The sequence below is a fragment of the Triticum aestivum genome, chromosome 1A (genome assembly GCF_018294505.1).
Source record: "Triticum aestivum cultivar Chinese Spring chromosome 1A, IWGSC CS RefSeq v2.1, whole genome shotgun sequence".
NCBI lineage: Eukaryota > Viridiplantae > Streptophyta > Magnoliopsida > Poales > Poaceae > Triticum > Triticum aestivum.
The window spans coordinates 297,328,056-297,354,686 of NC_057794.1; the positions used below are offsets into that span (position 1 = coordinate 297,328,056).

General features: G+C 42.6%; 1 protein-coding gene and 1 long non-coding RNA gene across 6 annotated transcripts; both read right to left on the reverse strand.

Moving 5' to 3' along the window:
• Positions 1–750: 750 nt before the first annotated feature.
• Positions 751–5,360, reverse strand: LOC123046856 (uncharacterized). Of its 5 annotated transcripts, none has more exons than XR_006422651.1 (6): positions 5,063–5,360; positions 4,895–4,969; positions 2,602–3,439; positions 2,432–2,503; positions 1,173–1,390; positions 751–1,096 (listed from the first exon to the last, which is right to left on the reverse strand). It is a non-coding gene; the product is annotated as an uncharacterized lncRNA (long non-coding RNA). The 5 variants fall into 5 exon arrangements; XR_006422653.1 differs by having other exon boundaries at positions 1,173–1,457; XR_006422654.1 differs by having other exon boundaries at positions 1,177–1,390; positions 2,432–3,439.
• Positions 5,361–13,698: 8,338 nt separating this feature from the next.
• Positions 13,699–19,696, reverse strand: LOC123046870 (KH domain-containing protein At4g18375). Its single transcript, XM_044470313.1, has 8 exons — positions 19,412–19,696; positions 17,228–17,858; positions 16,252–16,674; positions 15,859–16,149; positions 14,917–15,738; positions 14,490–14,545; positions 14,322–14,415; positions 13,699–14,195 (listed from the first exon to the last, which is right to left on the reverse strand). Exons 2-8 carry the CDS (start codon positions 17,852–17,854, stop codon positions 14,007–14,009), a joined length of 2,502 nt encoding a protein of 833 aa, XP_044326248.1. The 5' UTR covers positions 17,855–17,858; positions 19,412–19,696; the 3' UTR covers positions 13,699–14,006.
• Between the last annotated feature and the right edge of the window lie 6,935 nt (positions 19,697–26,631).

Here is a 26,631-nt window from a genome sequence, read left to right on the forward strand (position 1 = left end):
ACTTCATTAATGCATCCATCAGTTGGAGCTACCAATTTTCATGAACACGCTCCTCCTCTTCATAATGAGAGAATTCCTTATTTTTAACACCGTGTCTAAAATTTATGCCCTATTTGACATTGACAAATAATTTGTTCCCTATCTGACAAGGAGTCTAAATTTTATGCCTTTTATAACACTTATGTCCATTTTAAGCCTAAATGACATCTGAAATGACCATTTTGCCCTCATGTGGTATGTTTGTGTGCGCGTGCCTGTGATGTTGCGTCTGTTTGTGTGCGCGCATGTATGTGCTACTGCTGCATGTGTGTGTGTGTGTGTGTGTGCACGCGCGCGTGCTGCTGTGTGTGAGTTTGCTACTGCGTGTGTACGTGCATGCTGTTGTGTGCATGCGTGGTGCGTGCAGTGGCGGAGGCAGGAATATTTTTCTGGTGTGGCGGAGTTTATGAAGGAGAAAATCATGTATGATATAATTTTGAAAGAACTTACTACAATACTGGATGTATATTACTTCGCTGTGTGTGTTGCTGCGTGTGTGTTGCTGCGTGTTGTTGATGCGTGCGTGTGTGCTGCTACCTGTGAGTGTGTTGTGTGTGTGTGTGCTGCGTGTGTGCGTGCTGCTGTGTGTTGTGTGTGCTACTGCCCTCGCGCTGATGTTGCGTGCGTGCGTTATTGCCCCGCACACACCCATATCACATGAGGGACAAAAGGATCTTTTCAGTTGTCATTTAGGCTCAAAATAGACGAAAGTGTTATAAAAGGCATAAAATTTAGACTCGTTGTTACATAAGAAAAGTTTTTCAGTGTCAAATAAGGAAACGAAATTTAAGATAGTGTTAAGTAAGGAATTGTTTCCTTCATAATCTCCTCCATCCAGGCGACACCTCACCCATTCTGCAGCTCCACCAGAACCCACTCGAGCCATTGCCAGCAGCTCCACCTCTTCCTAGCCATGTCTGCATCGTCCTCGTCCGTAGGCTATGACGAGATTTTGCCTCTTGTTCCATGCAAGGACTGCAGCGCCCAGATATACACTTGGATTGCTTGGCTGAGATTGTGTCCCTTGATTCACTGATGACTCTGAAGCTGCACCTTCCTGAGATGCACAAGCGATGGGCTTCTGAAGATCAAGAGGTAGATTTCTAAGCTGGCAGGGCTAAGTTCAGACTTACCTACATCGCCAGCAACCCACCCAGCGAGCAGTCTTTGGAGCTGGTGACACTAGATCCAGTGAGAAAGAAACCATTTTGATCCATACGACCTCCTCCTCCAGTTGTTTCGGCGATGCCCTTCGACACGGAAATTTGTACATCTCCCTGGCTTCCATGGCTGCTTTGGCACATCCCCGTGATGAGGGCATGTTGTCCGCTTGTGTCCCTGTCGTGTGTCCCTGTCGACGACAAATCATGCAGAATCTTGTTATGTTGTTACTCAGCCCTTCGTACGACGCGTTCTCTCTGAAATATAACATAAATCGTTTTGAACACAATTATTCATTACAGACAATCAGAGTTTTCCAACTTATGTACAGCTTCAAAATTACTTGCTGCATGTCAATTGTTGGAATCCATTTTTTTATGCATGACGTAAGCATCAAGAACTACCAGTCATCTTCTATCCTACAGAAATATTCAAGCCTAATATATTGGGAGTGACTAAACATCAGACGTCTGTTTTTATATTTGTTTCAGGCCATTTTTGTTCCAAACATGGTTTGACAGGTGTCTACACTGAGTACTCGGTCTAAACTCAGTTTAAAAAAAGCATCAATTTCCTTCCTGGGATCAGGTCGACACCGGCCTCTTTGCCTTCGATTGATTAGCGTGTCGTCCTGTACCTAACGGGCCGCCCAGCCAACCCGTTAACACACAAAAAAAAGTCTCACGTCTTCCCTACTTTCCCCTGTCAGTGGGCCATGCTACAGCCCCCGACCTCCCCTGGTATAGTACCCCAGTCCAAGCCTTTCATTTCCACCACTGACCCCGAAAGTTCAGAGAACAAAAATACTGAAAACAGAGAAGATAATCTTAGTAGGTTGAAAAAACATAGATGAAAAAATCTGAAAAAGAAGAAAAGTAAATGTGAATTCCTCCCATTTCTATACAAAAAAGGAGAGCACATGGGTAACACCTACTGCTATGTGCGTCTTATCAAAAAAGAAAAAAAAAGGACTCAAAACAAAAACTGGAAAACACAAGAACTTGACTGCATCTAAATTCCCATTTCTTTTCAAACAAAATGATGAGTACTAGTGGCAGATTACCCCTGTGGAATGCCAAAATTGTGAAGATTAAACTCAAAATGAGGTTACTACTTGTACTGCATACTGATAAAAAACACATAGAAAAACTCTAAAAAATAAAACATATAGAAACTGAAAACCTGACAAATAACTTCAATAAAAAACAATGATGGGAGGATTAGATTTTACCGGCATAGCAGACTGAGGACTGGCACAAGGAGCATCCAGCTTCTTTGCCTGAGCTTCCATTTTCCCTGTATGCTGGATTGGATAAAAATATTTTTTATGTTAGTGCGCTGAATTAAAAAAAATGAATATATAGCAGTGTTTTGAGTGCTTCGAGTAAGAGGGGAACTTACTTGGGTCCTTTGATAGTATACTGAATTTCAGATAATTGAAAGTTACTCCCAGCAATGAAATGCTTGGTGCAAAAATTCCAAAAAGAAAAACAAAGCTGAAGAAAACTAAACACACAGCCTCTCCTGTTCCAGCCCTCCACCAAGTAACTAAAGAACATAGGAAAAACCACATCTGAATGGACAAAAAAAAACTAAATACTGACATTAACAAAAAAGAGTCTAATAACTGACCAATGACATAAAATTAAGACTGGATAAACAGAGGACTAGCATTTAGAACCTACATCAAAAATGAAAAAGGCAAAAACTATGGTCGTAGCAGAACTGAAATTGCTGGAAAAAATAGATACTAGGAAATACTGATAACCTATGAATCAAGTACCACACGAAATCATAAAAAAAGTTTCAGACTCCATATTACATACTTTTTGACGGTGCATACCACCGCAATAACAAAATAAGAGAAAACAAACATAGTTCATCAAACTGCGGCGCCACATAGTTAACACACAGCAGAACAAAAGGCGGTGACAACTTTAGCATTGACCCTGATGGTCATCTTAGATCGGGTTGACGACAACCATCATGTGTCAGTTCGTCCAGTGCACTGTTCCTGATGGTGATTAGCACCGCTCTGCCAACCTTTAGGTCGTTCTCCTCCATGAATTCCTACCACACCCATCCTTGTTGAAGGCGATACGACCATCTGCTACTGTCTTATACGCGACAGTGCTTATGATACCTCCCCCAAGGCGTAGCCCAACCATGCCTGCGGTCGGGGTGGTTGTCAGGCTGGAAGCTACCTTAAAAGGTTATTTCTGGTCTTTTTGCCGTCTGTCTAAAAGGAGAAGTAAAAAAAATGTCAGTTGCCAACTCACAAATTATTTTTAATAAAATGAATAGCACAAAAGTAAAATGAATTATGAAGAAACCAGACTGAAGAAACATGACTGATGCCTGATACAAATAACTTAAAACACGCTAACTGATACTAAGAACTAAACCAAGCTGAGAGAAAAAAAGTAAAACCATGCTAAAATATAAAGTATTTTACTGCAAATTATCTGCACTAAACTAAGCCGTCGGGGTGGCTTAGTGCACGCAATAGTTTGAGATGGAACTGAAGAATAATTAAATATACGTAGATGGATCTGTTATATATGAGCTGCAGTTTGTCATTTGAGCTGCACTAGCTCTGTTATATCTTTCTCACGGCATCCGCATCAGCAATTGTGCTCTTAAAAGAAAACAGGACAGAATCTTATGTCTCAAAAACTGAAGATAATGTCTAAACTGAACCGTGACGAGCTAAATGCTTCTCTTGACAAGTAGTTGTAATAACCTGAAAACTAAACACTGCACACACATACCCTGATCTATAATGATAAATAGTGATCTGAATAAGAAGTTAATGCATGGTTGCCACACTTGAACTGAAGACTGATGAAAGAAATAGATTACTGAAGAACAATCCACTAAGAAGAAGGCTGGAAATATCATAGGATAGGGCTAAAATAATTTGCACTGGAAGACAAATTCACTCGAAATGAAACACTGAAAAAGAAAGATTAATGATAGAATTAACCGAAGACATTGGCTAAAAAGGACAAGACTGAATAACAGTGGAAAACAGAGAACCCTGAAACTAAAGGCAAGCTAATGAAGAAAAGATTAATGATAGAATGAAAGACCGAACACCATAGGACAAAATGAGGACACACCTACAGAAGATTGATGATGAATTTCTTCATTGATCGAAGCAGAGACCTACACAAAACTGAAGGCAAGCTAATTGGGAGACTGGAGAACAAAGAGGAACTGAATATGACTGAAGAAATTTAACGGAATATGACTGAAATTGGAGACTGAACTAAACTGAAGATTCACTATAATTGATAATTGAACTGAAGAGCTCATGGCCGAATGAAGCCCAAGAATAAACAAGCCCGACACGCGCACGGGCAGAGGAATAAATGAGGCACAGCGGTGCACTGTGATTCGTGTCGGATCGGACAGTTACAAAAATCGACCTGAAGCGAATTGAAAGACAGATGACTGAAAATTAGGAAAACTGAATATATTTACTGTCCCTTGCTGATTATATTTGTAGTATTCAATTTCTGTAATACACTACCTCTCTTGCACTTGCACACAATGCGATCATGACAACCACAACTATTTTTCCGCAGTTTATCAAATTTAGTTGTGTCCTCATCTTATAACATACGCCAGAGATTCGTTCTGAAGCATTTTTTCATTTATACGCACTTGTGTGCGAGCCTAAATTTCATACCTTCGTGTCCAGCCAGGGGTCTTTGGATCAATCTGCTCTATGGAGTTTTCAGATGCCTGTGGCTTATGAGTTCTACTGCACACACACCGGCAGCACTAAGATTTAGATCTCCAGAATCTCTAAACCCAAATCGCGGGCGAGAAAGCACAGACATGGATAGATTCGCACCTGTTGAATGGCTGCATCAAGAACTCCATGCGCGCTGGACGAGAGAGTTAGCAACCCTAGGTTTCGCCGCCGAGCCGCCCTCGATAGAACCAGAGCGGCAGCGGGGAGAGGTAGGAGCAAGCTACACCCAGCTACCCATATCGCATTTACTCCAACCCAGTGACGTCGTTACCGGAGACTGATCCACGGATCAGGAATACGCTGACGACCCGAGCGACGGCTCCGACGCCAATTCGCGACGGCCTCGAATGGACATGCCGTTCTGGCCCTCCGTCCAGGAGAATTTCTCCTTTTCTTTTTCTATTCCACCTCGTCTGCTGGGCCCTGCAGCGGTCACGTGTGTTTGGTAAAACGAATCATGACGACATATCGAGTGGGATAGATTCCGAGAGCCTGTGGGCTCGTGATCAATTCCTCCGCGTCCGTTAAACATGAGATATTGTAGGGATATACTCCCTTCGTTCCTAAATATTTGTCTTTCTAGACATTTCAAATGACTACTACATACGGATGTATGTAGACATATTTTAGAATGTAAATTCACTCATTTTGCTCCGTATGTAGTCACTTGTTGAAATGCCTAGAAAGACAAGTATTTAGAAACGGAGGGAGTAGTTGACAGTAAGGACTTGTCTTGCGCCATAGATAGAGTCCTTTTCTGTTTAACCTTCTGTCCCTATCTCTCTCTGTAATATCTCTGGTTGGTTGAATTCCAACCGAACCTTTCTGTACTCCTCGCGAGACACCCTCGCTCGATCAATATAACCTGCGGGCTCTCCCTGTTGGAGGGTTGAGACGCTTCCATAACTTTCTACAGGTTTCATGTGTGATTTCCATGCTTGTAGATGTACTCCATCGAGCCCCGGGTGTTCACCCTCTTTCAAGGAAAATAGACTTTTATTGTGGATTGCACATTGATTGCCTTATGCCTATATTTTGTTGAAATAATATGTATACTGTTCTCAGCTTAGTGTCTGTCTTATGCCTATTTTTAAAAAAACTTTATACCTATGTCAACTCAGTGTCATTTTGAATACGTCGTTAACATATCAATTATTTATTGTATGTCAACTTAATCTAATTAGCTTGCTCTTGCCTTCTTAGTTTGTTTGTATAAATGATCATTGTGATGCTACATATCTTTTTCTTTTGTAACTTTCTAGTCTATGCAGGCTTCCTTGCCTTACTTTCCTTTTTTATGCGGTGATTCTACTCACTATACCCGCACCACTAGTATTTAGTAGCCTATAAAGAAGTTTATAGATTAACCAAACTACCAAAGTTAATTATCTTGTTTGATTTTCATGGTCCAACACCGAGAGGAGAAAAATGCAATATCATAGGCATATGAAAAGAATATATCAATATTAATTTGGTATCATAGTTCTTGTTTTCTACAAACTTGGTCAAACTTTGCACTGTTTGACTTCAGAACAAAATTTATGTCTTCTTTTCAGATATCGGAGGGAGTACAATATATTCAGGAATTCATTTCAAATTTGCGAGTGGTGACAAATAAATATAGTTCTAGACTTCTAGTTACATGTTTTCAAAAGAAGTTATTCTCTTCTAGTTACATAATGTTGATCTTGATTTGACATTTTTCTTTATGATGTTAGTGTGTATAGTGTTCCACTTGTTGGACGCAAGATACTGACCAACTAGTTTCACCTCTGAATGCAGAGTCAATGCACAACAGCGAAAGTTGTGCCTCAACATGATTCTCGCTCTTATATTTGTGGATTAATAGTGCTCGTTGAGAAGATCGTCTTCTGCCATGTGTACCAACTCCATTATCTGGTTTTCAGAATTTTGCTTGGATGTTTCAGTGGATAGATGGAGCCATTGAGGTGTCAGTTTGCTGATGTAATCAAGCTATATGCTTGGATGGCTGCTATGGCCTATATACGGCACACCATTTTTTTCTTGAATGACATGAGTATACTAAACCAATGAAGTGGAAGAATTGTTCTGTTAAGCCCATGGACCATAGCATACAGTAGAAGCTTATGGTGTGGCACTTCGCTGCGCCAGTTTCTCGCTGACGCATCACGCATGATCTCAATTAAATACTCCCTCCGTCCTAAAATAAGTGTCACTGATTTAGTACAGATTTGTAACTTTTGTACTAAATCAGGGAGTACAATGTCGGAGAAAAATTAGAACGGCCAAGATGTAGTACATTACAATCGAACTTTCAGTGATCCTGACAAGCATAGGTTGCTGAAACCTGGAACATCTTGCAACTTTCTAGCAGCAGAATGATCCATACATTGTTTTTCTGTATCCTTATTATATGTTTCGCTAACCCCAGTAATAACCCCAGTAAAATAAATCATATGAAATGAATAGACTAACTTACAGTTTTTGCGGCAATGATGGCCGTCCAATTGTAACAGCACTTCTGCTTGGGTAGAACTTAATACCATTCAGATATATAAAAAAGTCACTGTACATCTGGTAGATCAACAATCAATAGGCATATACAAATTCAGCTGATAAATATGAAACAATTTGAAACAGAGAGCGATTTAATTAACTTTGAAACAGAGAACGGTTCAATTAACTTTGGATGGCTGTAGTATTTCTTACACAACACTCATGGCACTTCAGTCCATGCTACAGGATTACACAATATACACTTCTAGCATCAACCGAAGAAGCATGCTATTTGTAATTTTAAGCACTGAAATGAAGTTTTTTTTTATTGAAACTACCAATTTATTTAGATTTTTATACGTGAACGGTGAACTAAAGCTAGAGAAGGCATAATTAATTATGGCTTTGCTCTAGCTATGCAAGTAAGTTTATTTTTCATAGTGGTGAAATGCCGTACAGATGCTAATTCCCTTGGAAATCAAATGGCTTCTTGTCTCTTCCAATTGGGAGTGAACGGAAAATGTGAAAGTATTAGCACGTGAAACTGCACCAGATAATCCTGCAAGACAAACAACATAACTAACCAGCCTAAGCAGTCGAACAAAAAACAGTTCTCTTTTGTTATACATCAGACACTTTTCCGAAGAAGTGATACTTCCTCATACATATAGATCAGACGTGTCCATCGAAATATGTACTAAATAGAAAAAATGACAAATTAGTGCACAGTTTAATATATATGTTCCATCTGTTCACTGCGACTAAAACCTGATCGTAAGGTTCAGGTTGTTTTATTTAAGTTTGTTGTAGATGGTCATACATATAATAGGTTGAAATACACGGTGAATTTGTTTGTGATGTACTTTTACCTCGTTTGATGCAATGATCTCACCTAGAGGCGCTGATGTTTACTTCTAATGTCCTCAAAACTTGTACTAGGTCAACATGAACCAATTATAGTACTAGCTGATGCGATATATGCTGCCCGGATAGCTAAAGTGGGCAGCGTCTGAAGACGGTAACTTTGCAGGTGTGGAGCTTTCAGCTGACGAGGTAGCTTTTGTTTCAAGTTATACTTGCTTATGACAATTGGTGCAGATGAACCTTTTGAGCTCTTTGTTGTGTTATGCCAAACATGTCCCTGTGAATCATTTCTGTGCATGCCACTCTTACCATCATTAGTGTTTCCCTCTGAAGTTTCACTTATTCCTTTTTCAGAACCTGTCTTGGCCCAGGGGCTTTGGAACTTCCAGAGGTGTCAAAAGGAAGAACGTCGCTGTTCCTTTAGGTGAAAAAAGACGACACCGTAACAAAGCAGCAGAAAAATAATAACACAACACGGTGGCATGCCACTGTGTAGGGTTTCTTTCTGTTCGGTCGAGTATAAGCTCACTGCTGATTTTGTTCTTCTGTTGGTTTCCTTTGGTTTAAATGAGCATGAGAGATGTTCTTGGCTGTCACTGCCTTGTTTCTGTTGAAACCGACTCTGGCTGTGAGTCGTTAGTTCTTGGCTGTCTAGTGCCTTCAGCTCTCTATCCATTGTACAAGAACTTGTCAGCTTGCAAATGTGTTAAGATCAATGCTGGCCTACTTCATCAACAGTGATCATTCATGCGTTTTTATTTTTCAGGTTGTTGAGAGGTACTGCCGAAACGTTCAAACAGTGGCGGCTCCAGGAAATGAAGGCTGGGTATTCACCCATTTTTTTTTTTTTGCTCTAAACATAGTATATGAACCAAACAACAGACCACAAGCAATATATGAACAAAACAATACTAGGATAATGGCAGTAGCAATATTTCAATGTATCAGACCATAACAACATGAATACATAAGTACCTTTTGATTGATAAAGTGATGATATCCTTCTTACAATATAACTTTGCGGTCGCCTTTCTGGAAGAGATTGATGACATCTTCATCCTTCACTTGATTGAAAAATTCTCTCTCAACAAATGTAACCAAACAATTGTTCAAATATTCATCACCCATTTTGTTCCTTAACTTATTCTTCACATAGCTCATTAAAGAGAATACCCTTTCAACACTAGCAGTAGCTACTGGGAGAATCAATACCAACTTAAGAAGCTTGTAAACAATATGATATAGTTCATGCTTGTTTGTCTCAACAAGCATAACTGAAAGCTGACACAGATTTTTCAGGTTTTGAAACCTTTCATCTCTACGCACATTAATAACATACATGTTTAGTTGCCATGGAAGTCTTGCCAGTTCATCACTTGTAAAATCGGAAGCATAAAACTTTGTAGCAAGCCTAACCAACTTCTCTTGTGCCAAGCAGCAAATAGATGAAGTGGACAAAATGCTGCCATGCAAGAAAGTAGCTCCGTCGATAAAAGCTAAACCAAACAGGGCCTTAGTAGTCTCTTGTGCACAACATTTGATCACCTCTTGTTGTATATCATGGTGAGTCATCTTGCAGTTCTGTGGAGCATTCTTGAGAACAACCCTGTCAACCTCTTCAAAATTTCCTGCTAGCCAATTTAGAAGCTCAAGGAAATTTCCTTTATTTAGCGAGTCTTCACTTTCATCATGCCCCCTAAATGCCAAGCCTTGGCTCAATAGAAATCTCACACAGACGGCGGCGCAGGAGAGGGCCGGCCGGACCTGGGCGCTGGAGCAGTGTCGCCGCTGCCTTCAGGCTTCAGTGCTCGAAGAGGGGAAAGGGGATCGATTTGGGATTGGGGAGGGAGACGAGCAGTGGCTGCAGACGAGTCGCGCGCCTAACCAGACGCCCGCTCGGCCGTGTCTCGCTTCGTGCGTTTTTTTTAGGGATAAGCTAAGCTTTATTGATGTAGTGGGATACAATTCGGATCGTGGGGATTGGCCAACCAAACGTGGCGTCCCGGACCGAGAGTAAGAGAGTGCTTAGCTAAACTATGGGCCTCACCATTGACGGCTCGCCCCTCAAAAATAAAATTATAATGAAAACTAGTGTTGGGTTTCGTAGTAATTTCAAAAAAATTCCTACGCTCACGCAAGATCATGGTGATGCATATCAACGAGAGGGGAGAGTGTGATCTACGTACCCTTGTAGATCGACAACGGAAGCGTTTGGTTGATGTAGTCGTACGTCTCCACGGCCCGACCGATCAAGCACCGAAACTACGGCACCTCCGAGTTCTAGCACACGTTCAGCTCGATGACGATCCCCGGACTCCGATCCAGCAAAGTGTCGGGGAAGAGTTCCGTCAGCACGACGGCGTGGTGACGATCTTGATGTACTACCGCAGCAGGGCTTCGCCTAAGCACCGCTACAATATTATCGAGGACTATGGTGAAAGGGGGAACCGCACATGGCTAAGAATATGATCACGTGGATCAACTTGTGTTTCTCTGGGGTGCCCCTGCCTCCGTATATAAAGGCTCAAGGGGGGGTGCGGCCAGCCTAGGAGAGGCGCGCCAGGAAGAGTCCTACTCCCTCTCGGAGTAGGATTCCCCCCCCCCCCCCAATCCTAGTTGGAATAGGATTCGCGGAGGGGGGAAAAGAGAGAGGGGGGCCGGCCCCCTCTCCTTGTCCTATTCGGACCAAGGGAGGGGAGGGGCGCGCGGCCCATCTTGGGCTGCCCCTTCTCTTTTCCACTAAGGCCCACTTAGGCCCATATAGCTCCCGGGGGGTTCCGGTAACCTCCCGGTACTCCGGTAAAATCCCGATTTCACCCGGAACACTTCCGATATCCAAACATAGGCTTCCAATATATCAATCTTTATGTCTCGGCCATTTCGAGACTCCTCGTCATGTCCGTGATCACATCCGGGACTCCGAAAAACCTTCGGTACATCAAAATGTATAAACTCATAATATAACTGTCATCGTAACCTTAAGCGTGCGGACCCTACGGGTTCGAGAACAATGTAGACATGACCGAGACTCGTCTCCGGTTAATAACCAATAGCGGAACCTGGATGCTCATATTGGCTCCTACATATTCTACGAAGATCTTTTATCGGTCAGACCGCATAACAACATACGTTGTTCCCTTTGTCATCGGTATGTTACTTGCCCGAGATTCGATCGTCGGTATCCCATACCTAGTTCAATCTCGTTACCGGCAAGTCTCTTTACTCGTTCTGTAATACATCATCCCGCAACTAACTCATTAGTTGCAATGCTTGCAAGGCTTAAGTGATGTGCATTACCGAGAGGGCCCAGAGATACCTCTCCGACAATCGGAGTGACAAATCCTAATCTCGAAATACGCCAACCCAACATGTACCTTTGGAGACACCTGTAGAGCTCCTTTATAATCACCCAGTTACATTGTGACATTTGGTAGCACACAAAGTGTTCCTCTGGCAAACGGGAGTTGCATAATCTCATAGTCATAGGAACATGTATAAGTCATGAAGAAAGCAATAGCAACATACTAAACGACCGGGTGCTAAGCTAATGGAATGGGTCATGTCAATCAGATCATTCAACTAATGATGTGATCCTGTTAATCAAATGACAACTCTTTGTCCATGGTTAGGAAACATAACCATCTTTGATCAACAAGCTAGTCTAGTAGAGGCATACTAGTGACACTCTGTTTGTCTATGTATTCACACATGTATTATGTTTCCGGTTAATACAATTCTAGCATGAATAATGAACTTTTATCATGATATAAGGAAATAAATAATAACTTTATTATTGCCTCTAGGGCATATTTCCTTCAACTAGTAGATCGAAGTTTTATCTCTGTGATGACGGATCCGTAGTGCCCCTGGTTTCCATTTATAATGTCATCAACAACTTGCTTGCAGTCCGAGGAAATAATAAGATCATGCACAAGAAGATCCTCCGCGAACGCCAACGCTTCTCTGACCGCAATTGCCTCAAGAGTGGCTGGATCAATCTGTCCATCAATGACCAGGGAGGAACTCCCTAGATAGTTGCCCGCATCATCTCGGCAGATAGCAACGGCCGAGCCGCCCCGGTTTCGATAGACCGCTCCATCAGTGTGTATCTTGGCATACCCCTGCGGGGGAGCTTTTGGTCTTGCATGTGCCTTCCTCATCTCCCAAGGGGCTGACTGCAAAGTTGTCTGCTTTCCATCCTGTAGAAGATCGAGCTCGGCAATGAACCGCTCAATGAACGAGTGTGTGGAAAGTGGACTCTGGATAATACCTTCGCTTCGTGCGTGGCTGCCGCTGTTGCAGTTTGGGCTGCAATTGAGTCATGGGCCAAATCATCACCGTATAATACATGTAGTATATTTTTTTTACACGAGAATCTTTGGTATTCCAGGGAAGTTCCAGGAATACCCCCAGCGCCGCCGATGCGTTCAAACCGCCAAAACGTCTCATATTTAGGAACAAAGGATGTTGATTGGTGCGACTGGGGGTAGAAGGGTGACATGCTTGCTGCCTTCAGGAAATGCCTTTGAAGTATTTTATGGTACTCCCTCCGTCCCATAATGTAAGATGCTTTTTTTGACACTACACTACACTAGGGACAGAGGGAGTAGTTATTATTTATTAAGGGGTTGCATTTTCTTAACGCATAACATGACCATAGAGACAAGGTGTTGCGTTTTGCAGGTGTCATATATTGGGACTCAAGAGGAAAGGCCAAGGACCAGGGCCATGCTGCCTTTGATCTTTGCTAGAAGAATTGTGCTATTTTTTGGCCAAGGAAAGCTCAAGAAAAAGAATCAATGTTAAACTTGTTTGAATATTAGTTACCCTACTGGGTTCTTTTGCCTTTTCACCGGGTCTTTTTATCTTTTGGAATTCCACATGTGCCATTATGTACTCTTAGGCAGCCTTATGACTGTCTACCTTCAGATTCGTTTTGCAAAATGAGCGGGAGAAAGGGTTCAAGATGATGGTATGATCTGTGAAATTTAAATGTATATTTTGAAACTAATAATGAAATTAAAATGTTTTATGTTCGCCCTAGAAACCCAGTTATGGACTGATTTGCTGTTCACCCCACAAAGGCAAACGGGAAATTACCTTAATTGCCATCCATTATGTGGTAAATGTATACATCAAGATAATTGTTACTACTGAGCACAAAGCAATACATTTTTTCGGTAGCAAATCACAAAGCATTGTCTAGTGATGGACAATAATATAAGCTGACAAAGGGTAATGGAGACCTAATGTTGTTTCATGTAGTGCAATAACCAATAACAGCTTAATTGCTGCTACAAACAGAATTCTAAGTTCGAAACTATGGCCTCCTAACACAATCAGCAAAATAGCAAGAGTCAGGCCAGTCTCGGAGAAAATCAGATGTGAGTATGTGACTGTGTGAAGTTCGTAAATAGCACTGCATATAACAACAGCTTCAACCATCCAGGTTCCATGTGTACAATGACTACAGAGTACTTGCAACTCTTGTCATCAGATGTATTTCACTCAAAAGGGGGTAAAAAGACTAAGAAAACAAGCACGTTTAGCAGTACATCCTTGGAAATAACCAAAGCCCAGATTATTTTGGTCAACAAACATGATCTAAGTTACACCGCTCAACCTAGTTAATGTGGCAGCTTGGCAATCGACCTGGAGTTTGCACGGTGTTCTGTTGTTCTTCACAACAAGCCTCTAGGGTTTAGTTCCACCTTGGGTAATGGACGTCGCGAGAAGACTGGGATGGCTGCACGCTCTGGCTGTTGGCACCAATGAAGCCTTGCAGAAGGCTCTGCGCCACTCTCACTTGGTCCGGCATACCTTGGATCTCCATGATGGATTCCGAAGAACCAGGGCGGGCTTCAAGCAACTTCATTCTTGCACCAGAGATCTGAGATTGAGAACTTATACATGAGAAAAACTTCTAAACTATTACAGGGAATAAAATAATGAAGACTGGCTCAATGGATGACGCAGTCCCATTTGTAGTTCAGAAAGATCAGAGCATAGCTGGTACCTGGCGGATCTCTGCTAGATTGACACCACCAGCTCCAACAATAGATTCCAGAGAACTATTTGGAATCCTCAGTTCAACAGAGCTACTTGAATACCTGCCAAAAGGATTATCTCTCAATGACAATTCCCACGTAGCATTTCAGAAGGGAGACGAGCTGCGAAAACATACCCTGTAACATCTGCCACTCTTTGATAATCCTCACGTCCATGCATCTGCCCGGCAGCCTGAAGAGTGAAATTTGAATCTATTCAGCACTGAAGCAAATGAGAACCAAATATATTCAGATGCACATGTCCACGCATGTGAATCAGCATGAACAGAGCCAGACAAGGAAAGTTGATAATATAAGTAAAGACCGTCAACCAATCAAGAAAACAATGAACATCAACAAGTTATAGTGCACAGAAGTGACAGCTAGAATGATATGAATGCAGATCAGTATAACCTACGCAAACCTACGGATATTTTTTTCCCTCTTCAGAAATCCCAACCAGTTATGGAAAAATTGCATACACTACACAGTTTCAGGTTTCCAATGAAAACTATGAGGTGAGGGCCATTTGCAAAACAGGGGAACTGACGCATTAAACTGTACCTCAGTGTAATCATAAGCATTGGAATTTCCGGCTCTGGTGACGCCTAATTGTTGCATATTACTATTCCCAGCTCTTGAGAGGCCTAATTGCTGCATGCCTCTACTAGAATAGCTATCAGTAGGCATATGGTCATGATAAGAACGATGCGACATATAATCAGCACCAGGACTAACAGGCAAGGGCATTTCTCTAGTAGGCAAGCGAGCAGATGCTGCATATCTATCATAAGAAGCAGATGGTGGAGCGTCGCTAGCAAATGGACTTCCACTAGGATACTCTCTTCTTTTAGAGAAATAATCTACTGAATCATGGGGTTTATTGTTTGGTCTCCCATATGGTGTATCGTTGGCAGGTCTCCCATATGGTGCATCGTTGGCAGGTCTCCCATATGATGCATCGTTGGCAGGTCTCCCATATGATGCATCGTTGGCTGGTCTTCCATATGGTGGATCATTGGCTGGTCTTCCATATGGTGGATCATTGGCTGGTCTTCCATATAGTGGATCATTGGCAGGTCTTCCATACAGTGAATCACTGGCAAGCCCGTATGGTTGATCAATGGCAAGCCGCCTTTGATATGGGGAATCATTAGCAGGCCTTCCATAAGGGGTATCATTAGCAGGCCTTCCATAAGGGGTATCATTGGCAAGCCTTCCATATGGTGGATTGGCAGGTCTTCCATACAGTGTGAAATCCCTGCTAGGAAATATATCAGCAGGAGGACCATCAAAAGAGGAAATTCCATCTCTGAGGATTCTATTTCTAAGCCTCGAAGCAATCTCTGTGAGGGCTTCTCTTGCAATATCTGGAGACCCAGAAACCTGAAAGCTCGGAACACATGTAACAGCATAATAACAAGTCAAGAAACAAAAACATTAAAAAGGCAGATATATTGAAACAATATGGACAACTTGATGCAGATACAATTGAATATAAATCACCTGCACAAGCTCATCGTGAAAAGATAAGTACTTTGGTTTGTCTGCTTTTGAATAAACTCGGATTTCAGCCCCAATACGCCTTCTCATTTCAGTAATTACCTTCCCACCTTCCCCAATAATACAACCAACTTTTTTTGATGGTACAACAAGTCTTGTAACCAATTTGTGCTCCTCAGAAGGTGCACTTTCTGAAGGTGCACTTACTGAAGGTTCACTTACTTTGCTCTCACTTACTTTACTATGGAGCAAAATAAGTGCCTCAATTGTTGGGGATACTGGATCAGCCGGAATCTGGATTGAAAAAATACATAGGAGATAAAACTGTGAGGACTCAATTGTGAAGATTGGTATGATAAGGAGATATAGCAATTTAAACAACCATCTACATCTTACCTCCTTGGATGAAATAACAATCAACCTTTCTCCAGAAGCATCTTTGTGCAATTCCTGAACCATAATGCGAGCACCAGTCTGCTGCTCTAACTGCCGAACATTTGCCCCACTTCTGCCAATAACAGGTCCAATAAGCTCAGAAGCGCACAGAATTTTAATAGAAAACTCTTCTGGTTCAGGAACAGGATATTGCAATGGTCCGTTTCTATATGGATCAAGCAAGGGCATTGGTGGTGGATGATCCACATGCAGGTGTGGTAACATGTGATTTTCATGTGGTAGCGGTGGTGGGGACTCGCGCTTCCTTTGTGTGCTTGCATCTATAATTTCTTCAAGAGATGGATTTTCTTTACGAGGATGCCGATGGAGACGAGTAGATATCTCGTAGAGAGCTTTTCTTACAAGAGAAGGTGCACCAGATATCTGACATGATATAAGCAATTATGCATCAATATTATTCATGTCTAAAGATAATAAAGCACACAAAAAAGAGCATGTTGTAAGTGACAGATATCTTATTTTAACTGAACTGGCAAATATCTTGGTAAACTATAATCTAAAAATAAACTACTCCCTCCGTTCCTAAATATAAGTCTTTCTAGAGATTTCAATATCGACTACATACGGATGTATATAGACGTGGTTTAGAGTATAGATTCATTCATTTTGCTCCATATGTAGTCCATATTGAAATCTCTAGAAAGACTTATATTTAGGAACGGAGGAAGTACATGCTATATCAATTAACCCATGCCAGATACCAAACTCTAAAATCCAACTATTTAGGAATTTAACAGAGAATATAAACATAACAGAGAACTTCTATAGTAAAATAAAATGATACAGTAGAGTAATGAATCCAAATCTAAGCTAAACAAAACCAATACAAAAGTCCCTGGAGATCAATACAAGCAAAAGGCATTACAAGTTGGAACACAACACAACAAAGGATATTTTGCTACTAAAACAAATTTACCTGCACCAATTCATCACTCTTAAGTGCACACTGAGGAAGGTTTTCGGATGGTAAGACCCGGATCCCTGCACCGGTATCATTTCGCAATTGTTGTATAATAGAGCCACCTTTTCCTAGCAGGCAGCCAACTTGATTGCCTGGAACCAAAATTCGGGAAGTCACATCACCAGCAGTTTCAGAATTCTCACAGGTAACTCCATCGTTGGAATCTTCATCAGCAGCAATCTTATCATGTATCTTCAACAACGCATCTTGAGCAAAACAATGGGGCTTCATGTTCTCTGGGCCATCAATATTAGAAATATTTTGACTAGCTTGTTCGGAGTTATTTTGGTAATCAAATATGATAATTACTCTCTCATCTGCACCAGGAATAGAATCAGCAACCCGTATCTTTGCTTTAGTCTCGTCTCTAAGGGCCTTAACAACATGACCACCTCTCCCCAAGACACCGCCGATCTTTTTTCCTGGGCACAATATCCTGTAAACGGTTTCTATTGGCTGAGAGGACATATGTCCGCCATCCTGCCTGTAGTTTAGCCGTTTCCTCTTTCCATCATCAGAATTGAAACGAGTCCTCTTTTTGGAAGTACTTTGATTGTGTCTTCTAGAGTTATCATAATCCATCAGTCTACATAAAGAAAGGTCCATCAATATAAAGAAATTGTAGAGGTAGCAAAGAAGGTGTGGGGCGCCCTACGATTCCATTACTCCATTAGCTGTCTGATTATGACACATGCATAACCTTCTCGCTTGTGCGTACCTCAAAATTGAGATATTGCTGATAAATGCTCATGTTGCTACTTAGACCTACGGAAAACTGCTGTAGGTTGTTCACAAGTGCAAGAAAAGGTATAATTTTTTGTAGTCAAATGACTGTTTACAGGTAGGTTACCAGATTCAAATCTATTAACTGTACTAAACTAATAAGATCCTCACGGTTTCATCCAGAGCTCCCACCTACTGTATTTCATTCAGATGAAACACTACCACTATGTAATTGGCACAAAGAAACATGGTGCATGTAACACTGCATAAACAGAGTATCAATCGGGAAGAACTTGGAGTTTGGAGTGCAAGTCCAGTGCAAGAATTAGTCATAGTAATTTGAACGAATAGTGAAAGCAAGCACTTAAAGATGAAATATGCAGAGGGCATAGTGGTGATAAATGACTTAACATCATAACATAGCTTTACAACGGGAAGGTAAAACTGCATAAAACTTAACCAATCATAATTGCATAGAGATCTGAATGGTACTCCCTCCGTCAGAAAATACTTGTCATCAATATGGATAAAAATGGATGTATCTAGAACTAAAATACATCTAGATACATCCCCTTTTATTCATTTTGATGACAAGTATTTCCGGACGGAGTATAAAATAAGTACGCAACCATAATTCTGTCAGTTTATGGATGCAAAGATGTCCTAGCTTTACAATGGTAGAAGGACTGTTAGGCAACTGGAAAGATAAGGCTTGAATTTATAGTATGTACAGAATAACATCAAGAGAAGCTACAGTGCTGAGCGAATAAGGCCAAATATCCATAGAAAGGAAAAAAAAAGGCATCCTAGCATATGGGACTTGCAGCAGCTCCATGTGAAGTGAAATCTACAGTAACTTGGCTTTGCATCTATAAGTGGTAAGAGTTGATGGTGATAATTATAGCGCATCAGCCCACCACATAAAGCAACATGCCAAATTCACAAACACATAACCAAATAAGCAAACAGGTGCGCTAAATTGACCTAGCCCTTTTCAGCACGCTTATATATATGACTTGAAGAAACTCCACTGATCTAGGTCAGAAGAACAAGCAAAAGACGACAGTTTGACCTCGCATATCAGCTCACTACCTCATCCAGCCATAAAATTTTGTTTGGCAAACTGAAGGATCTCGACCTGGATTCAGAAAAGGCGCCAGATTGACCACACAAGTCCAGGCGTGTGGGCAGAATTGCTCACACGCACAGCTTCAGTCACACCCATCGAAGACGCCAAACAAAAGAAGCAGTATTTACATCCCCCGCGACACAATCTCCATCCTTGGGGACCGGCATATCGCATCACAAACCTAGTTTCTAGTGCCGGATCTAGATGGTGCGTCGGCTGTCGCGCCCAAAATTCCTGCGGGCTAACTTAGGGTGGGAGCAATTCCCTGGATAACAAGAAGCTCGTACCTTCAAACTAATGACGAAGATGGCGGCGTCGGCGGCGGCGGCTGGGGGATACGGCAGGGCCGCGGTGCCGCGATAAGGTTGGAGGCGGCGACGCGCGTGACAGGGGTGGGGTTGGGAGCTTAGGGGTGTGAGGCGTGGGCGGTGCCACGGCAAGGCGGCAGCTTGGAGCTAGGGCACCGGGGAAGAAGAGGAAATTTCTCAACGGGACGGCGCAGAGGAAAAGTCGCTGTGGGAAGAGATGGATTTTGACGGGGACGGGGAAGACGAAAGGAAAAAAAATTATCCTAAATTCATAACCAGGTGCACTTTTCTTTTAGGGTATAACCCGGGGCACAAGAGATAGACCAACGCTACACCTAAGACTAAGAGCATCTCCAGCCGTTCGGCCGATGCTGAAAAAGCGCCATCTGAGACCGAATCGACGTTTATTTTCGGCGTGAGGACGATTGCATTCCCAATCGTCACCCCAGGTCGCCTCCAAAATCGCGCAAACTCGACGATCTGATATGAATTTGACACAAACTCGGAGATTTCTCATTCAAATTTGTATAAAAAACAGAAAAATATACAAACTACGCCTAGCCCTACTACGCTGCGGCCGCCGCCCGCCTTCTACATGCCGAGGAGCCTGTAGAACTGGGTGTAGTCGCCGCCGTCGTCGTCGCCGTCGCCGCCCTGCGTCCCGCCGGAGTTGCCGCCGTCCCTACTGCACTCCTGACCAGGGTCGCCGACGCGCGGGGGGTTGGATGGCCCGGGCTCGTCCTCCTCGTCACTGTCGAGGACGACGACGACGCCCTCCTCGCGTCCGCGATGCCGGGCCTTCTCCTCGTAGGCCCGGCGCTGGCGCGCCACCTGCTCCCGGACGTAATCCGCCTTCGCCCACTTGAGGGCGGTCTCGTCGACGGCGCCCATCTCCGCGTGCTCCGGCTTCACGGGGAGCAGCCCCGGATCGGTCTTCGGCCGGACTAGGCGGAGGGAACGCGGGGATGGGCGACCACCCTGGTTGATGACGAGGGCGTCGTTGCGGGTGCGGCGCCCAAGCGGTGTCTCCTGCGGCTCCGGCTTGACGGGGCGGAGCGCCGGCGACCCGTAGGAGCGTGAACCGAAGCCCGGCGATGAGGAAGTCACCGCCTCCATTTGCCGCGACATCCATGAGCTGCCCCGGCGGTGAGAGAAGGATGGCCGCGCCGGGTACTCGAGGCGCGGCGTGTTGCCGGTCTCGATGTGGTCGAGGATGGCCTGTTGGGGAACGTGGTAATTTCAAAAAAATTCCTACGCACACGCAGGATCATGGTGATGCATAGCAACGAGAGGGGAGAGTGTCGTCCACGTACCCTCGTAGACCGTTAAGCGGAAGCGTTATGATAACGCGGTTGATGTAGTCGTACGTCTTCACGATCGACCGATCCTCAGTACCGAACGTATGGCACCTCCGCGTTCAGCACACGTTCAGCTCGGTGACGTCCCGCAAACTCACGATCCAGTAGAGCTCGGGGAAGAGTTTCGTCAGCACGGCGGCGTGGTGACGATGTTGATGAAGCTACGTAGCAGGCTTTCACCTAAACACCGCTACAGTATGACCGAGGTGGATTATGGTGGAAGGGGGAACCGCACACGGCTGGAGAGATCTCTACGATCAACTCGTGTGTCTAGAGGTGCCCTCACCGTATATAAAGGAGCAAGGGGGGAGAGGCGGCCGGCCAGGAGGAGGCGCGCCAGGAGGAGCCCTACTTCCACCAGGAGTAGGACTCCCTTCTTTTCTAGTTGGAATAGGAGAAGGGGGAGGAGGAGGGGGAGAGGAAGGAAAGGGGGGCGCCCTCCCCCCTCCTTGTCCAATTCAGACTAGAGGGAGAGGGGGGGCGCGGCCTGCCCTGGCAGCCCCTCCTCTCTTCCACTAAGGCCCATCTTGGCCCATTAAACCCCCAGGGGGTTTCCGGTAACCCCCGGTACTCCGATAAAATCCCGATTTCACTTGGAACATTTCCGATATCCAAATATAGGCTTCCAATATATAAATCTTTATGTCTCGACCATTTCGAGACTCCTCGTCATGTTCGTGATCACATCCGGGACTCCGAACCACCTTTGGTACATCAAAATATATAAACTTATAAAACCGATCGTCACAGAACTTTAAGCGTGCGGATCCTACGGATTCGAGAACTATGTAGACATGACCGAGACACGTCTCCGGTCAATAACCAATAGCGGAACCTGGATGCTCATATTGGTTCCTACATATTCTACGAAGATCTTTATCGGTCAAACCGCATAACACTATACGTTGTTCTCTTTGTCATCGGTATGTTACTTGCCCGAGATTTGATCGTCGGTATCCCAATACCTAGTTCAATCTCGTTACCGGCGAGTCTCTTTACTCATTCCGTAATACATCATCATGTAACTAACTCATTAGTTATCATTCTTGCAAGGCTTATAGTGATGTGTATGACCGAGAGGGCCCAGAGATACCTCTTCGACAATCAGAGTGACAAATCCTAATCTTGATCTATGCCAACTCAACAAGTACCATCGGAGACACCTGTAGAGCACCTTTATAATCACCCGGTTATGTTGTGACGTTTGGTAGCACACAAAGTGTTCCTCCAGTATTCGGGAGTTGCATAATCTCATAGTCGTAAGAACATGTATAAGTCATGAAGAAAGCAATAGCAGTAAACAAATGATCAAGTGCTAAGCTAACGGAATGAGTCAAGTCAATCACATCATTCTCCTAATGATGTGATCTCATTGATCAAATAACAACTCATGTCTATGGTTAGGAAACTTAACCATCTTTGATCAATGAGCTAGTCAAGTAGAGGCATACTAGTGACACTATGTTTGTCTATGTATTCACACATGTATTATGTTTCCAGTTAATACAATTCTAGCATGAATAATAAACATTTATCATGAAATAAGGAAATAAATAATAACTTTATTATTGCCTCTAGGGCATATTTCCTTCAGTCTCCCACTTGCACTAGAGTCAATAATCTAGATTACACAGTAATGATTTTAACACCCATGGAGCCTTGGTGCTGATCATTTTTTGCTCGTGGAAGAGGCTTAGTCAATGGGTCTGCAACATTCGGTTCTGTATGTATCTTGCAAATCTCTATGTCTCCCACCTGGACTTGATCTCGGATGGAGTTGAAGCTTCTCTTGATATGCTTGGTTCTCTTGTGAAATCTGGATTCCTTTGCTAAGGCAATTGCGCCAGTATTGTCACAAAAGATTTTCATTGGACCCGATGCACTAGGTATGACACCTAGATCGGATATGAACTCCTTCATCCAGACTCCTTCATTCGCTGCCTCCGAAGCAGCAATGTACTCCGCTTCACATGTAGATCCCGCCACGACGCTCTGTTTAGAACTGCTCCGACTGACAGCTCCACCGTTTAATATAAACACGTATCCGGTTTGCGATTTAGAATCGTCCGGATCAGTGTCAAAGTTTGCATCAACGTAACCATTTACGATGAGCTCTTTGTCACCTCCATAAACGAGAAACATATCCTTGGTCCTTTTCAGGTACTTCAGGATGTTCTTGACCGCTGTCCAGTGATCCACTCCTGGATTACTTTGGTACCTCCCTTGGTAGGCTAATATCAAGGCACACATCAGGTCTGGTACACAACATTGCATACATGATAGAGCCTATGGCTGAAGCATAGGGAACACTTCTCATTTTCTCTCTATCTTCTGCAGTGGTCGGACATTGAGTCTTACTCAACTTCACACCTTGTAACACAGGCAAGAACCCTTTCTTAGCTTGATCCATTTTGAACTTCTTCAAAACTTTATCAAGGTATGTGCTTTGTGAAAGATCAATCAAACGTCTTGATCTATCTCTATAGATATTGATGCCCAATATATAAGCAGCTTCACCGAGGTATTTCATTGAAAAACTCTTATTCAAGTATCCTTTTATGTTGTCTAGAAATTCTATATCATTTCCAATCAGCAATATGTCATCCACATATAATATTAGAAATGCTATAGAGCTCCCACTCACTTTCTTGTAAATACAGGCTTCTCCAAAGTCTGTATAAAACCATATGCTTTGATCACACTATCAAAACATTTATTCCAACTCCGAGAGGCTTGCACCAGTTCATAAATGGATCGCTGGAGCTTGCACACTTTGTTAGCTCCCTTTGGATCGATAAAACCTTCAGGTTGCATCATATACAACTCTTCTTCCAGAAATCCATTCAGGAATGCAATCTTTACATCCATTTGCCAAATTTCATAATCATAAAACGCGGAAATTGCTAACATGATTCGGACGGAAAAGATCGAGACGTAAAGATCGATATATTGGAAGGCTATATTCGGACATTGGAAAGGTTCCGAGTGATTCGGGTATTTTTCGGAGTACCGGAGAGTTACGGGAATTCGTATTGGGCCTTAATGGGCCATATAGGAAAGGAGAGAAAGGCCTCAAGGGTTGGTTGATCTACGAGGTTCGGTAGTAATTTGATCTGAAGTTTCATGATCATCATCACTAGCTTCCTCACTAATTGGTGTAGGAATCACTGGAACTAATTTCTGTGATGAACTACTTTCCAATTCGGGAGAAGGTACAATTACCTCATCAAGTTCTACTTTCCTCCCACTCACTTATTTCGAGAGAAACTCCTTCTCTAGAAAGGATCCATTCTTAGTAACAAAATATCTTGCCTTCGGGTCTGTGATAGAAGGTGTACCCAACAGTTTCTTTTTGGGTTTCCTATGAAGACGCACTACTCCGATTTGGGTTCGAGCTTATCAGTTTGAAACTTTTTCACATAAGCATCGCAACCCCAAACTTTAAGAAATGACAGCTTTGGTTTCTTGCCAAGCTATAGTTCATACGGTGTCATCTCAACGGATTTAGATGGTGCCCTATTTAACATGAATGCAACTGTCTCTAATGCATAACCCCAAAACGATAGTGGTAAATCGGTAAGAGACATCATAGATTGCACTATATCCAATAAAGTACGGTTATGACATTCGGACACACCATTATGCTGTCGTGTTCCAGGTGGCATGAATTTGTGAAACTATTCCATATTGTTTTAGTTGAAGACCAAACTGGTAACTCAAATATTCGTCTCCGCGATCAGATCTTAGAAACTTTATTTTCTTGTTACGATGATTTTCCACTTCATTCTGAAATTCTTTGAACTTTTCAAATGTTTCAGCCTTATGTTTCATCAAGTAGATATACCCATATCTACTCAAATCATCTATGAAGGTCAGAAAATAACCATACCCGCCGCGAGCCTTAACACTCATCGGACCACATACATCAGTATGTATTATTTCCAATAAGTCAGTTGCTCGCTCCATCATTCCGGAGAACGGAGTCTTAGTCATCTTGCCCATGAGGCATGGTTCGCAAGCATTAAGTGATTCATAATCAAATGATTCCAGAAGCCCATCAGCATGGAGTTTCTTCATGTGCTTTACACCAATATGACCTAAACGACAGTGCCACAAATAAGTTGTACTATCATTAGTAACTTTGCATCTTTTGGCTTCAATATTGTGAATATGTGTATCACTACGATCGAGATTCAATAAACCATTTATTTTGAGTGTATGACCATAGAAGGTTTTATTCATGTAAATAGAACAACAATTATTATTTGACTTAAATGAATAACCGTATTGCAATAAACATGATCCAATCATATTCATGCTCAATGCAAACACCAAATAACATTTATTTTAGGTTCAACACTAATCCCGAAGGTAAAGGGAGTGCGATGGTGATCTTATCAACCTTGGAATCACTTCCAACACACATCATCACCTTGCCCTTAACTAGTCTCTATTTATTTTGCAACTCCCGTTTTGAGTTACTACTCTTTAGCAACTGAACTAGTATCAAATACCAAGGGGTTGCTATAAACACTAGTAAAGTACACATCAATAACATGTATATCCAATATACCTTTGTTCAGTATGCCATCCTTCTTATCCGCCAAGTATCTAGGGCAGTTCCACTTCCAGTGACCATTTCCTTTGCAGTAGAAGCACTCAGTTTCAGGCTTGGGTCTAGCTTTGGTCTTCTTCATGGGAGTGGAAACTTGCTTGCCATTCTTCTTGAAGTTCCCTTTCTTTCCCTTGCCCTTTTACTTGAAACTAGTGGTCTTGTTAACCATCAACACTTGATGCTTTTCTTGATTTCTACCTCTGCCGATTTTAGCATCGCGAAGATCTTGGGAATTGTTTTCATTATCCCTTGCATATTATAGTTCATCATGAAGTTCTAGTAACTTGGTGATAGTGACTAGAGAACTTTGTCAATCGCTATCTTATCAGGAAGATTAACTCCCACTTGATTCAAGTGATTGTAGTACTCAGACATTTTGAGCATATGCTCACTCGTTGAGCTATTCTCCTCCATCTTGTAGGCAAAGTACCGTCAGAGGTCTCATACCTCTTGACACGGGCATGAGTATGAGATACCAATTTCAACTCTTGGAACATCTTATATGCTCTGTGGCATTCAAAACATTCTTTAAGTCCCGGTTCTAAACCGTAAAGCATGGTTCACTAAACTATCAAGCAGTCATCATACCAAGCTTGTCAAACGTTCATAACGTCTGCATCTGCTCCTGCAATAGGTCTCTCACCTAGCGGTGCATCAAGGACATAATTCTTCTGTGCAGCAATGAGGATAATCCTCAGATCATGGACCTAGTCCGCATCATTGCTACTATCATCTTTCAACATAGTTTTTCTCTAGGAACATATCATAAATAAATGGGGAGCTACATCGCGAGCTATTGATCTACAACATAGTTATGCAAATACTATCAGGACTAAGTTCATGATAAATTAAAGTTCAATTAATCATATTATTTAAGAACTCCCACTTAGATAGACATCCCTCTAGTCATCTAAATGATCACGTGATCCAAATCAACTAAACCATGTTCGATCATCACGTGAGATGGAGTAGTTTTTCAATGGTGAACATAACTATGTTGATCATATCTACTATATGATTCATGCTCGACCTTTCGGTCTCCAGTGTTCCGAGGCCATATCTGCATATGCTAGGCTCGTCAAGTTTAACCTGAGTATTCCGCGTGTGCAAAACTGGCTTGCACCCGTTGTATGTGAACGTAGAGCTTATCACACCCGATCATCACGTGGTGTCTCGGCACGACGAACTGTCGCAACGGTGCATACTCAGGGAGAACACTTATACCT